The 12,443-nt window shown below is 48.6% G+C and overlaps 1 protein-coding gene across 2 annotated transcripts in view; it reads left to right on the top strand.

The window, feature by feature from the left end:
• The window catches only part of SPG11 (SPG11 vesicle trafficking associated, spatacsin), a 639,585-nt gene that overhangs the window by 552,863 nt on the left and 74,279 nt on the right, over window positions 1-12,443 (top strand). For both annotated transcript variants that reach the window (XM_086957913.1, XM_086957912.1), the window contains exon 38: window positions 10,510-10,598. In XM_086957913.1, the coding sequence (XP_086814039.1) occupies window positions 10,510-10,598 (89 nt within the window). The remainder of the gene's footprint in view (window positions 1-10,509; window positions 10,599-12,443) is intronic.

Raw genomic sequence — 12,443 nt, 5'->3', positions numbered from 1 at the left:
TCGGTGTATAGGGATCTGAAATGGTCCTCCCACACACTAGGTGCGATGTTGGCCTCCACTGCCGGAGCGGGGTCAGCCGACCCGTTTTTGACGATCTGCCAAAATTTCCTGGCGTCTTGGTTTTTGAGCGCATCGGTCATGTCTGCCCAATGACCATAGTCCCATTCAGCCTTAACGTTGGCAATGAGGCATTTATACTCACTTTTCTTAGTTCTTACCAGGGAGATGTTGTGCTGCTGCTTCATCGCCGCTAGTAGATCGGTTTTAGCCTTTCTACAGGCAGCATTAAACCATGGGGCACAGGTCCCCCTTCCTTTGCCTTTACGTTGCTTCTGCTCCGGGTTCAGAACATCAGCTAAAGTGGTGCACATCTCTAAATGGAGTACACAAAGTTCTCTATAAGTCTCCTCAGGCGAGAAAGGGTGGAACATAAGGTTGTCAACTTTTTGCAAAACAGGAACAACCTTTGCATATTGCCTCTGGATGTCCTGGGGATTTCCTGCAATTTTAGACCAGCGAACTCTACGCCGGTCTGTAGATAAAGTCAATCTCGGGTCTGCACAATCACCACCACCCTGTTTTTGTGTAGTTACGCCCGGGGTTAGAATTTTTAAAATCAGCGCATTGTGGTCGTTGTCGGCTCAAGGTATTACGTTAAAATCCACAATTCTGTCCCATTCGGAGATTTCCACGAATATATAATCCAGTCTAGAATTATGCCCCTGTTTGTTAAAAGTTGGTTTAGGTGGAATATCGCCGCTCACCCGACCATTGCAAGCCCTTAGAGAATTTGCTACGGTTAGGCAAGTAATTTGCATTGCTAATGGCGACCAAGACTTCACAGATGGGCCAGCCAGTTTCGGGATTCCCCATTGTTCTTCTTCCTCATTGGATGTACCTTCTAAAAATGATGGAAGGGGCTCAAATTGGCAATTAAAATCTCCCCCAACCACGTACGGAATGCCCTTGGGGAGTGTACTCAAAAACAGCGCTAGTTCCTCGATGGTACTAGAAACTTTTGTTATACCCACTGGTCTTGAATAGACATTTATCAGAGCCAATTTAATTAAATCAGACCATTCCAAGAGTACACATTGGACGTCTAGTGAATTAGTTGGTAAAACCCTTTCTTTACAGCCCAAGTGGGAAGCCACCCAAATAAGTAATCCACCTGACGGGCGGCCCTTCCCCTTCCAATTCGCCCCAATTGCGAATGTATCAAATCCTGCACGCCGATGGTCCTCTCTTGCCCATGTCTCTTGGAAGAGGCATACATCCTGTAAATCTATGAATCCCCCCCAGTCAGGGGAGTCCAGTTTAAGTAAACCAGCCAAGTTCCCTGAAAGGAGGGAAATGGAGCCCCTATCGCAATGGTCTGCATTAGGACAACTAATCATCCCATTTACATCTGAACCACCCAAGGCTGCAGAATATTCTCGTCGCGGGAGGAAGAATTTCTCTCATTAGTATAAGGGCAAAATTCCTTGCTCAGCCTGGGAGTAGTGGGAATACTGGGCTCACAGGGCCCTTCTGTTGCCTCCCTGATGACTTTTTGATCCACCCCCCCCCCCCTCTCTGAGGAGTTACTAGAATTTGTCTGTCAGTCCACCATCTCTAGGCAACTAAACCTGTTGGCGGTCGGTAGGCCACCCCAATTGCCCCTGTGTGCTTGTTCCCTAAAGCCTTGTACACCCCAAGTGCCCCAATTTTCATTCCTAGAGGGACGCCCTACTGTATACCAGTTGCTGTCATTATTCCAATTACGTGTTGATCCGCTCCTGGGGGGATAGAAAAAGGAGAGGCGTCGTGTTGCGATCCCCTCGTAACTATCCTGAGTGTTCCAGGTGCATATATAATCAACAGTATGGGGGTCCACAAAATTAACCAATATGCAATCACCCTGTACCGTTTTTCTTTCATATCCCACCCATGCTACCCTACGCACTGTCAAGATCTTACTAGTAAGTTTCAGAGGTAGGGGCCTGTTTGTATTTAACCAATACTGAACTTTATTTTTTAAAGACCAATTAGGTTCCTCCTCAGCTTCAATCAGTTCAGGGACCCCCGTCATGACCACCACATAGGGGCTTGCCTCAGGAGGCAAGTTAACCGGTCGTCTCCTATGTGGGCCGCTGCCATTACTGATCTTATTTGGCTGCAACGTGTGGTCCCTAGGGAGAGAGGGCCCCTCTTTCAACGGGGTAACACAGGTTCTTGTTTTGGGTGCTATTGCCTTCATGGCAATGGAATCAGACTTAGATTCTGTATTGGTCACAGTTGCTAATGATTTTTTAATAGCAGGGGCAGTGGCTTTAACTGGGTATGTGCTTGAGTTAGTTCCCCCTACTTTATTAGACCCCCTTGGATTTACTTTTTTTTGGGCATCGCACATGTCAGCTAACTGTTTTTCAATGCGAGCTAATCTTGTGTCGATGGGGGTGAGGTAGAGTTTAAAAAGTTCAGCAATCCTGGGTAGGAGTGCGATGTTTACCTCATCGTCCCTAACGCTAATCCTATCAGAAATGTCTGCACCTCCTGTGATCACACTGGAGGTTGCTTCGTTTGTAGGAGAGATACCAGGGGGATCAATGGCTATCGACAGGTTTTGGACAGAGGCCGGGGGGGCCTTTCTAGATTGTTTACCCCTATCTCTTTTATTTTTGGGGTTAGGTTTTTTGAGAATAGGTTTTTTTGGAATGGCTCCCTCCCTCCGGGCCTTCAGCTGGGTGTTACTCAGATCAGTAGGGGGAGTAATATCAACTAGATCTTGGGTGTTATTCAGGTCCACACTTAGTTGAGGATGGGAGACTGATAGGTCTACCATAGCAGGTAGGCTCTGTCTATGGGCGTGAATGTCTGCATTGGATGTTGTAGGGGTTTCTTGGATAGCCCGGACCTTAGATTGTTCGGGAGTTTTGGCTGTGGCAAACTGACCCATAGAGGATCTTTTTGCAAGCCCTAGGTCTTGGGATACTCTTCTTTCCACGGAAGTGATTTCCTGATCAATAAAGGAATTAGCCCTTAGAAGGAAATTGTCTAATGTACCAGATTGTGGCAGACCCCCCGCAGCAGTTTTGCTTCTGGACCCTCTCGTGCTCATGATTATTAGGATAAATAACTAACCCACAGGACTCAGCGAAGTAAGGGTTCCTGGTATAATAAATACGTACAAAACTAAAGTAAACCAAACACCTACTTATGGGTACAACAGCAAGTCAGGAGTTAAGGGGGGTGGCCCAGCCCGGCCGTACATTGGCCTCTAACGGGCTACAACGGGCCCGCCCTTGGCCCGGGCTTAGCCCCGTGCTCAGTCCCACACGCGTCCCGCGTGCGCGTTGCAGTTACTCCTTTTGAGGGAGAAGTCGCAGGAGGGGGCGGGAAGAGGACCAGCTGTGGCCGATCAGCGCCGCTGGGCAGGCTGGTCCTCGCAGTCCCGCCTCTGTCCGTGTGTAGGGCAGGCAGTGGAAACAAAGTCCTCCGGATCCCAGGCAGTCAGGGCAAGCAAAGTTCCAGAACCAACGAGCGGCTCCCACGAAGCGGGGGCCGCGAGAAGTAGCGTAATGGCCAGATGAGCAGACGAAACGGCAAGGTCAATCAAGTCAGCAATCCTTCATAGGCACCCACCGGACACAGACGCTGCAGGATCTTTTAAGCAGGAGGGGGCGGGAAGAGGACCAGCTGCGGCCGATCAGCGCCGCTGGGCAGGCTGGTCCTCGCAGTCCCGCCTCTGTCCGTGTGTAGGGCAGGCAGTGGAAACAAAGTCCTCCGGTTCCCAGGCAGTCAGGGCAAGCAAAGTTCCAGAACCAACGAGCGGCTCCCGCGATGCGGGGGCGCGAGAAGTAGCGTGATGAGCAGACGAAGCGGCAAGGTCAATCAAGGCAGCAATCCTTCACAGGCACCCACCAGACACAGACGCTGCAGGATCTTTTAAGCAGGAGGGGGCGGGAAGAGGACCCGCTGCGGCCGATCAGTGCCGCTGGGCAGGCTGGTCCTCGCAGTCCCGCCTCTGTCCGTGTGTAGGGCAGGCAGTGGAAACAAAGTCCTCCGGTTCCCAGGCAGTCAGGGCAAGCAAAGTTCCAGAACCAACGAGCGGCTCTCGCGAAGCGGGGGCCGCGAGAAGTAGCGTAATGGCCAGATGAGCAGACGAAGCGGCAAGGTCAATCAAGGCAGCAATCCTTCACAGGCACATTGATGTAATTTCACATGCGACGTGCTATTTACGTGAGTCTCTTGCAGCATACAGATATCTACACGGTGGCGGTTTAGGTATGCATGGACAAGTCTGGTCTTTCTGTAGTCATTCAAACCACGGACATTCCAAATTATAAATCTAACAGTAGTCATGTCATCACAATAGTCGAATGAGCATAACAAACTCTTGTCTGCCACATCTGTGCTAATAATAATTGTGTTCTATGGGGGCAGTCCTGCCCGTCCAACCATGTTGAGCCATGTACCATACGAATAGTAAAAAGAATAACGTTTTGTAGACAGCAGTAGAGTGCATTCCTAACTAACTTAACAACTGCAACAAACCCTGCCCTACCCCCACCTACACAACCCCCAATTAGGTTGTGCATGAAACCCTCCCTCCCGAAACGAAAAAGTTAAAATAAACACAATGCCAAACCTGGAAGTAGTACATGGAAACTCTCCCCTGGGGCGTGGAGTTACTGGAATACAGCCCAGCCATGAGGCAGGGTAGCAGAGAAATATATACCGCCACCCAAGGTGAACAATCAGCTACATTAAACTTTAACCCCACCAGGTATCGGGATGCAGAGTTAAGCCTGTCAGCTACTAAATAAACCACATCACAGCGCCTATACAAGTAAAATAGTAGAGTACAAGGCAGCAGTACGTCTAACACTAGCAACAAATAACAGTTAATCATTATCACTTAGGGTCCTCTCTGGGCTCTTCTGACCCTTGGTCCCAGTGGCGCGTCTCTTCCCCCCCACATGTTTTGCGAATTTCATCACTGATTTAGCATCTGTCAAAAAGTGAGGATTGCCTTTGTGCGTGACCTTCAGCTTGGCGGCATACAGTAGGGCATAAGGGATCTCCGCCTGTTGCAACAAACGTTTGACTGAGACAGATTCACGTCTCGCCGCCTGGACAGTTGGAGTAAAGTCTGGAAAAAATTAGATTGTGTTGCCCTTGTACTGAATGGTACGCCGTTCTCTAGCCAGGCGGAGCACCACATCATGGTCCTGGTAGTTCAAGGGATGGGCTACGATCAGACGTGGAGTGGCACCCACTGGCAGACGAGTGCCCAATGTGCGAGGGGCACGTTCCACAATGAAAACCGGTGAAAGGTCAGCACCAAACAGGTCACGCAATAACTCCTCCACAAACGTTTCCATTTTGGTAATGGCCGTCGTTTCAGGATACCAAGTAGGCGAACATTGTTACGTCTGGACCTTGCTTCTAAACTGTCATTTTTGGCTCTAATAAGGATCAATACCTGCAACAGTTGTTTTTTGGCCTCTACCTGGAAATTGTGTGCATCTGAGGAATGATTCTCCAATTGGTCCAGCCGAGTTTTGTGTGTATCAACTTGCTTCTTGACTTTATCAAGCTGAGAGGTAAGTACGTTGAGTTTAGAGTCCATTGTTTTAAGGCTAGACCTCATTTCTAACAGTAGGGCGCGTACGTCCTCCTCACAGTCCTCTGATTGGCTTGAGGGAGGGTTATCACCGTCACCTTCAGCTCCAGAATCTGTTTGGCGCATGTGTCTTTTATTGTCAAAGAACAGCTTAGTTTGCTTGGAGTCTGTTTTCCCCATCTTGGCACTGACACACCCTCCCGAACTGATGTTGCAGATATTTAGCCACCTCCAATCAGCCAGCCTCCAGACACACCTCACATGCCGCAATCGCATGCAGTCTCCCCCAATTGTTGCCTTATGATCTAGCTGACAGGATTGTCATCATATGGTGCCCAATGATCAGCTGCAATTACGTGTACACAGGCGTCCAGCTGGGGCATAGATATAAACTGCAGTGCTATGGAGGAAGCCAGTGCATACCCCTCTGTCCGCCACTTTGGCCTTTAAGTGTGCAAATGTTCGATGTGGGGCCACACAACCCCGAAGGTTTTGCACAGTATTCACATTGCCACACCCGATCACAACCGCAGGCAGTTGATCAGTTCACCGCCACTCCACTCACTCAGATGTTATTCGCCTTTGTGGGTAGTCTGTGACCTCCACGGGCATTAGCGTAGGCCCGTGCACAGGGCGCAGTATGTCCACCAAACGCCCTGGGGAAGGCACTCTTCTGGCTCGCAGCCGCCGCAAGTGCCCACCCACGAGGGAGGTCCGCGCCAGCCACAGGATTCCTGGCAGAGCGGAGCGATTCTCCTCCCCACCCCCCCACCCCCCACCCGCCTTCGCGGCTACCCCCCAGTCTCTCTCTTGAGTTTTGATGTCGCACGCCGTGCAGGTCACTCGTAGACCGTCACTCTGGAAGGCTCCCAGCGACGAGTCCGGATCGGCCTGGCGTTTCGAACGGGCTCCACAAGATGGCAGCTGCAGCCTCCTCAACAGCCGGAGTCCTGTCGTCGCGGGCAGCTCACCTCCGCCAAACTCGGTCGTACCACAGACGAGACAGGATCGACCAACACACCACGCTACAGCTCCCGGTGATGACCACAGATGTAAAGCCGCACTTGTGGCAGCGCGCCCCACGCTCAGCTCATCAGCCGCTGCACGTAGTTGCTGGGTCTGGCAGGGCTCGCTTCTCCACCGGAGCGGTATCGTTCTGCTCCCCTCCACGCCAGGTAAGCAAACATCATCAGTATTGTCTCTCCCGGTGCGGTTAAAGGGTGATGTATAGCCGGATTATGTCTCGTCCGGCTGAGCTCGCTCAAGGAGCGGCCATTACGATGCTCGCCGAGACTACGCCCCTCCCTCCCACTCCGCATTCTAATCACACCACACCTGAAGGAGCTCCTCTAGCTCCCTATTCACAAATGAGCACAATTCAAACTCTTCACCTACACTTTCAATGAACTTCATAACACTTACCCACACACCTCAACATCAACAAAGCTTCTGCTTTCACAAACCTTCCAGACACCTCCCCTCTTCCGTACTCCTACTTGCACAAATTCCACATATACTGAGAAGTAAATGTGGCGGTCGAGTCTTCTCCTACATCTCTCCTAAAGCATGGAATGACCGGCCGCTAAACATAAGAGGCTTCTCCTAACTACTTGCATTCTGCAAGAATCTGAAAGCCTGGCTTATCGAGTAGTCCCACTAGGCCCTAGGTGTGTCTATACTCACACCTGCTCAGCACCAGGTTGCCCTTCTGGGAGATAAGTGTAGCCTATCAATTTGCACTACATAACAGTACTAGATTGCTTGCAGATCATAAGAAAGTAGCAGTCCACTTAGTGACCAAGGATGGCTGGCCTATGTTAGAGTTGGACAAGGTCAACTTTTATAGGGTCTCCATTGCACAAATTCTGGAATCTTTGCATCAGACAGGTTTGATAGCATCTGCGGAACTTGAACAAGCTTATGTTAATACAGCCACCTAAATGGAGCAGCCACATTCCTGCAGGTTTACTCTAGGAGTGCATCAGCACTAATATATATGCCTTCAATATGGCCTCAACCCAGCTCTAAGTGTCTTATCAAAGGTGCAATTTGAAGCACCATATCTATTGTAGGCCATTATGGAATGACCTTTACCTAGAAGCCTGGCTAGTGACATCAACGTTTAGAGGTGGTGGCCAAAGGTCATTCAATGTGCTTTTTGCATCCTAGCCTGTCCATAAAGATCAGAAATTCTTAGCTGTATTCTTAGCCAAAACTTTAGATAATAGTGGCAGTTCCAAATATTTCTCTTGGAATGACTGGCCTTTTTACCGCCAGACAGAGCTGGCATACTAAAACAGTTGATTGCCCATATAAGATTGAGATCTTTCACCACATCATGATGGCTTCATAGGCTTCTAGGCTTCGTAGCCTTGTGCATCCATGTGGTTTCAGAGGCTGACACATCTGACAATGAAAGCCTTGCAACCTTCTCTGGCTCTTTATTGAGATGAGCTATCAGCCCAAAGTCAAAGAAAATAGTGTCTTTATTCTCTCTGGTAGTTTCAGGAATTTAATCTTAAAAGTTCATCATTTTAGCCACCAGTCCCTCGGATAATGAGGACAAGTGACAGAATGGTTGAGAAACTCTCTGCTAAGATCTAAACAAGCATTGATTGTCTTGACCCCAAGAAGATGTACTTGATATAAGTCATCTGCAGTTGAAGTCGAGATTGGTTCCATTATGTATTTCTGAGGTTTTGATAGATACTAGGGAACTAGGTTAAACTTTTTCCATTCTTCAGCTAGGACCCTGTTCATTCTAGGCTTAGGAAACGCTAAAGCACTTGGGGCCTTGTGTTGTCCAGGATGGAAGCCCATGTTCTTCACCCAGAACCAGAGATACAAAACCTGGCATAATGACTCCTGGAGTCTCTGATTTCAGCTGTTTGGATGTACTTCAAGAGTCAATAATAATTAAGGCCTTATTTAGAAACTATAGCTCAATTAATGAAAATGTGTTAGTGTGAAGTCTAAAGTAAGAGTTATTTTTCTTCATGGGGGGCTTCTGATTAACTTAGCATGCTTGTGTTTTATCTGCCCCTTTAATGGAGGTCCTAAGCCACATTAACCACTCACAGAAAGAGGCAATATGGTCCAGTACTTATTTAAAGTCCCCGCAGTACATAGCTTCCTGGAAAGATTGAAGTTGAAATTCCACCCAGTGTTAAAGTTCACTGCATCTTTGGAGGTTAATGTGATACAATTTGTGGTTCCATCCATGTGAGCATATGTACAGGGATGGAATCACACACCCTTCGAATAGTAAAATAAACATTTCATGCCCTAAATAAGGAGATGATTTGGTACTACCCCAGAATAGGTATCTTCTACGACAGGATTATTCTAAACATAAACGGGGCCAGAGAACTGAGTGAAAACAATCCAAAGTCATGCCTACTAGGTTACTTTCCTAGACCCAGGTCTGAAAAGGGCACTAGTAAATGTATAGATTTGGCGCTAATAGCAAGGTGAACTCAAGGTGGCTAATTGGGAAACAGAAGTTAAAAATTGTCTAAGTGCCATATAGAGTCCTAAAAGGGGGATATAGAATGGGATGGGATTTTATCAAATGACTTACAACTTCAGAAGTAACCACACCGAAGAAGAAGACCCTGAACAGTAAACAAAATACACTGACATGAAGGTAAGAAGCAGTCAAAACCTGAAGCGTAAGAAAAAGGTCCTGCCACAACACTAAAGCCCGGCTTCACCACCCACTTGCCTCTTCCCTCCCCATAGTAAGGGTAAACAAACCCAGTGGCATGGTACACTGATGGCAAGATGGCTCTACTTGAGTTACAATCGTTATGTTACGCTGGTTCTGTAATGACGCAAGATGGCATGAAAAAGCATTTTAGGAAGAAGAACTTGTGAGAAAAAAAATTGAGAACAGGTGAAACAACAGCTGAACAAACATACGCAATGATGAGCTTTTGTTATATGTTTATTTTTGTCATTATTACATTTTAAAACATATATAAAAATCTATAAAATGTGTTTAAAAAGCAACATTTATATAATGTATATTTAGTGTAGCTAACGCAATGGCTAGCAAAGTAAGTGATTCACAAGTTTTTATTTGTAAGTCCTACATTGATAATACTTCATAAAAGGCTTATGGTGTTGCAGTCATATGTGATGTCACCAGTTACCAGAAGAGAGAATGTAACTTAAAATGACTTACGACATTAAATTCAAGTGGCAGTCGTACTGTGATTTTCTTTTTTGTCCTTCAGTTAGAAGGAATATTCTTTCTTCCATGAAGCTTATGAATATGGATAGTTATTGACATTCTAGTTTGTTGCCAGTTAGCTGATGCTCAATTTCCAGTTAAGCCAATGCACCTTCCTTCATAGAAAACAGATACAACCACTAATTAACATTCTGTTAACGGATGTGAAAAGCTGCCTTGCTGTGCTTTGTACCTAATTTTGCCAAACACTGCTTTTTAACTCTTGAGTTATCACAGTGGGTCAAATGGCACTCAGGATCTCAGGCACCTCTCCTTCTCTATAATATGCTATTTGCAAAACATCTGACTGAATACTCTTTTGGTCCTCCACAAGGAGTAATGAAAAATTAGCAGATTGCCTAAAATGGTTTGACAAGATAGTCTGAAATTGGCAATGATGTTGACATAGAGGACTTTCTGATCGAAGAAGTGTTTGGAAGACAATGGATGACAATGGGGTTGTTCAAACCTCTAAATCTGTTCTAATGGTAACCACTATAACAGGGTATGCGTAGTATGTGAATCTATTACAAACATCTAACTGTATAAGTCGTGTTACAGGTAAGTAATAGTTCCTTTTTCTTTCTTTACAGAATTTTCATAGTGCATGAATCCCAGAGTATCTTCCCCCTGCATATTTATTGATACCCTCCTTGATTCTTTTCAGAGGAATCCCTTGCCAACATGGCAGTGCTGAAAGGATCCTTGATGAAAGCCTTGACGCTGCTAATAGACGCTGCTGAGAGCTATGCCAAGGTAGGTTGCAGCTGCTCTGGAAACTGATCACTGCTTATGGAAGAATCTTGAAGACTAATTTTACAGAGATCAGGAAATAAAATCAGTGAGGAGTGACTCTCTCCAGAGGTTCAATCAATCAATCAATCAGGAACTTTGTGTAGCGCGCTCCTCACCCGGAGGGTCTCAAGGAGCTTGGGGAGAGGGGTCCGCTACTGCTCGAACAGCCAGGTCTGGAGTTGCTTCCTGAAGGAGAGATGGTCCTGGGTGAGACAGAGGTGGATGGGGAGGGAGTTCCAAGTCTTGGCTGCCAGGTAGGAGAAGGATCTTCTTCCCATGGTGGCTCTTCGAATGCGTGGAACGACGGCGAGGGTGCGGCTGGTCGATCGTAGCTGGCGGGTGGGCGTGTAGAAGGTCAGGCGTTTGTTGAGGTACCTGGGGCCCGAGTCTTCGAGGGCCTTGTGTGCGTGGGTGAGAAGACGGAACGTGATTCTCTTGCTGACGGGGAGCCAGTGCAGGTCTCTCAGGTGTCCCGAGATATGGCTGTGTCGGGGGATGTCCAGGATGAGTCGTGCAGAGGCGTTCTGGATGCGTTGGAGTCTTTTCTGCAGTTTGGCTGTGGTTTCGGTGTAGAGGGTGTTTCCGTAGTCCAGTCGGCTGGTGACGAGTGCCTGGGTGACCGTCTTCCTGGTTTCGGTGGGGATCCATCGGAAGATCTTTCGGAGCATGCGTAGGATGTTGAAACACGATGATGAGACGGCGTTGACCTGTCTGGTCATCGAGAGGGAGGAGTCCAGGATGAAGCCCAGGTTGCGTGCGTGGTCCGTTGGTTTGGTTGCGCTGCCCAGGGCAGGGGTCCACCAGGAATCGTCCCAGACAGAGGGTGATGGTCCAAGGATGAGGACTTCCGTCTTGTCTGAGTTCAGTTTCAGGCGGCTGTTCCTCATCCACTCGGCTACATTTTTCATCCCTTCGTGTAGGTTGGTTCTGGCGGTGGCTGGGTTATTTGTGCGGGAGAGGATAAGCTGGGTGTCGTCGGCGTAGGAGATGATGTTGAGGTTGTGTTGGCGTGCGATGGCTGCGAGGGGGCTCATGTAGACGTTGAAGAAGGTGGGGCTGAGTGATGATCCTTGTGGTACGCCGCAGATGACTTTGGCGGCCTCGGATCTGAACGGGGGGAGGTGGACTCTCTGGGTTCTTCCGGGGAGGAACGAGATGATCCACTCCAGTGCCTTCTCTTGGATTCCGATGTTGCGGAGGCGTTGTACTAGGGTGCAGTGGCAGACAGTATCGAACGCTGCGGAGAGGTCCAGGAGGATGAGGGCCGCCGTTCCCCGTTGTCGAGCAGGGCTCGGATGTCGTCAATGGCTGCGATGAGGGTAGTCTCCGTGCTGTGGTTGGCTCGGAAGCCGGACTGAGTGGTCGAGGGATCCGTTCGTCTCGAGGAAGGCGGCAAGCTGTTTGTTGACGGTCTTCTCGATGACTTTGGCAGGAAACGGGAGGAGCGAGATGGGACGGTAGTTCTTGAGGTCGGTGGGGTCTGCTGATGGTTTCTTCAGGAGGGCGCTGAGTTCGGCATGCTTCCAGCTCTCCGGGAAGGTGGCGGTGTTGAAGGAGCAGTTGATGATGTCCCGGAGTAGGGGTGTGATGACGGAGTCGGCCTTGTTGAAGACGTGGTGGGGGCATGGGTCGGTTGGTGATCCGGAGTGAATGGTGTTCATCGTGCAGATGGTGTCTTCGGTGCTGACTGGGGTCCAGGTGCTGAGGGTGGTGGTGGGGGCGTTGGTTCCGTGGTTGGGTGCGTGGTCTGTTCGCCGAAGCTGTTGTGTATGTCTGCGATCTTGCTGTGGAAATACGAGGCGAGTA

Source organism: Lissotriton vulgaris, chromosome 2_1 (assembly GCF_964263255.1).
Source record: "Lissotriton vulgaris chromosome 2_1, aLisVul1.2, whole genome shotgun sequence".
Lineage (NCBI taxonomy): Eukaryota > Metazoa > Chordata > Amphibia > Caudata > Salamandridae > Lissotriton > Lissotriton vulgaris.
Note: the sequence above shows the minus strand (reverse complement) of the source record. Positions and strands in the feature narration are given on the sequence as shown.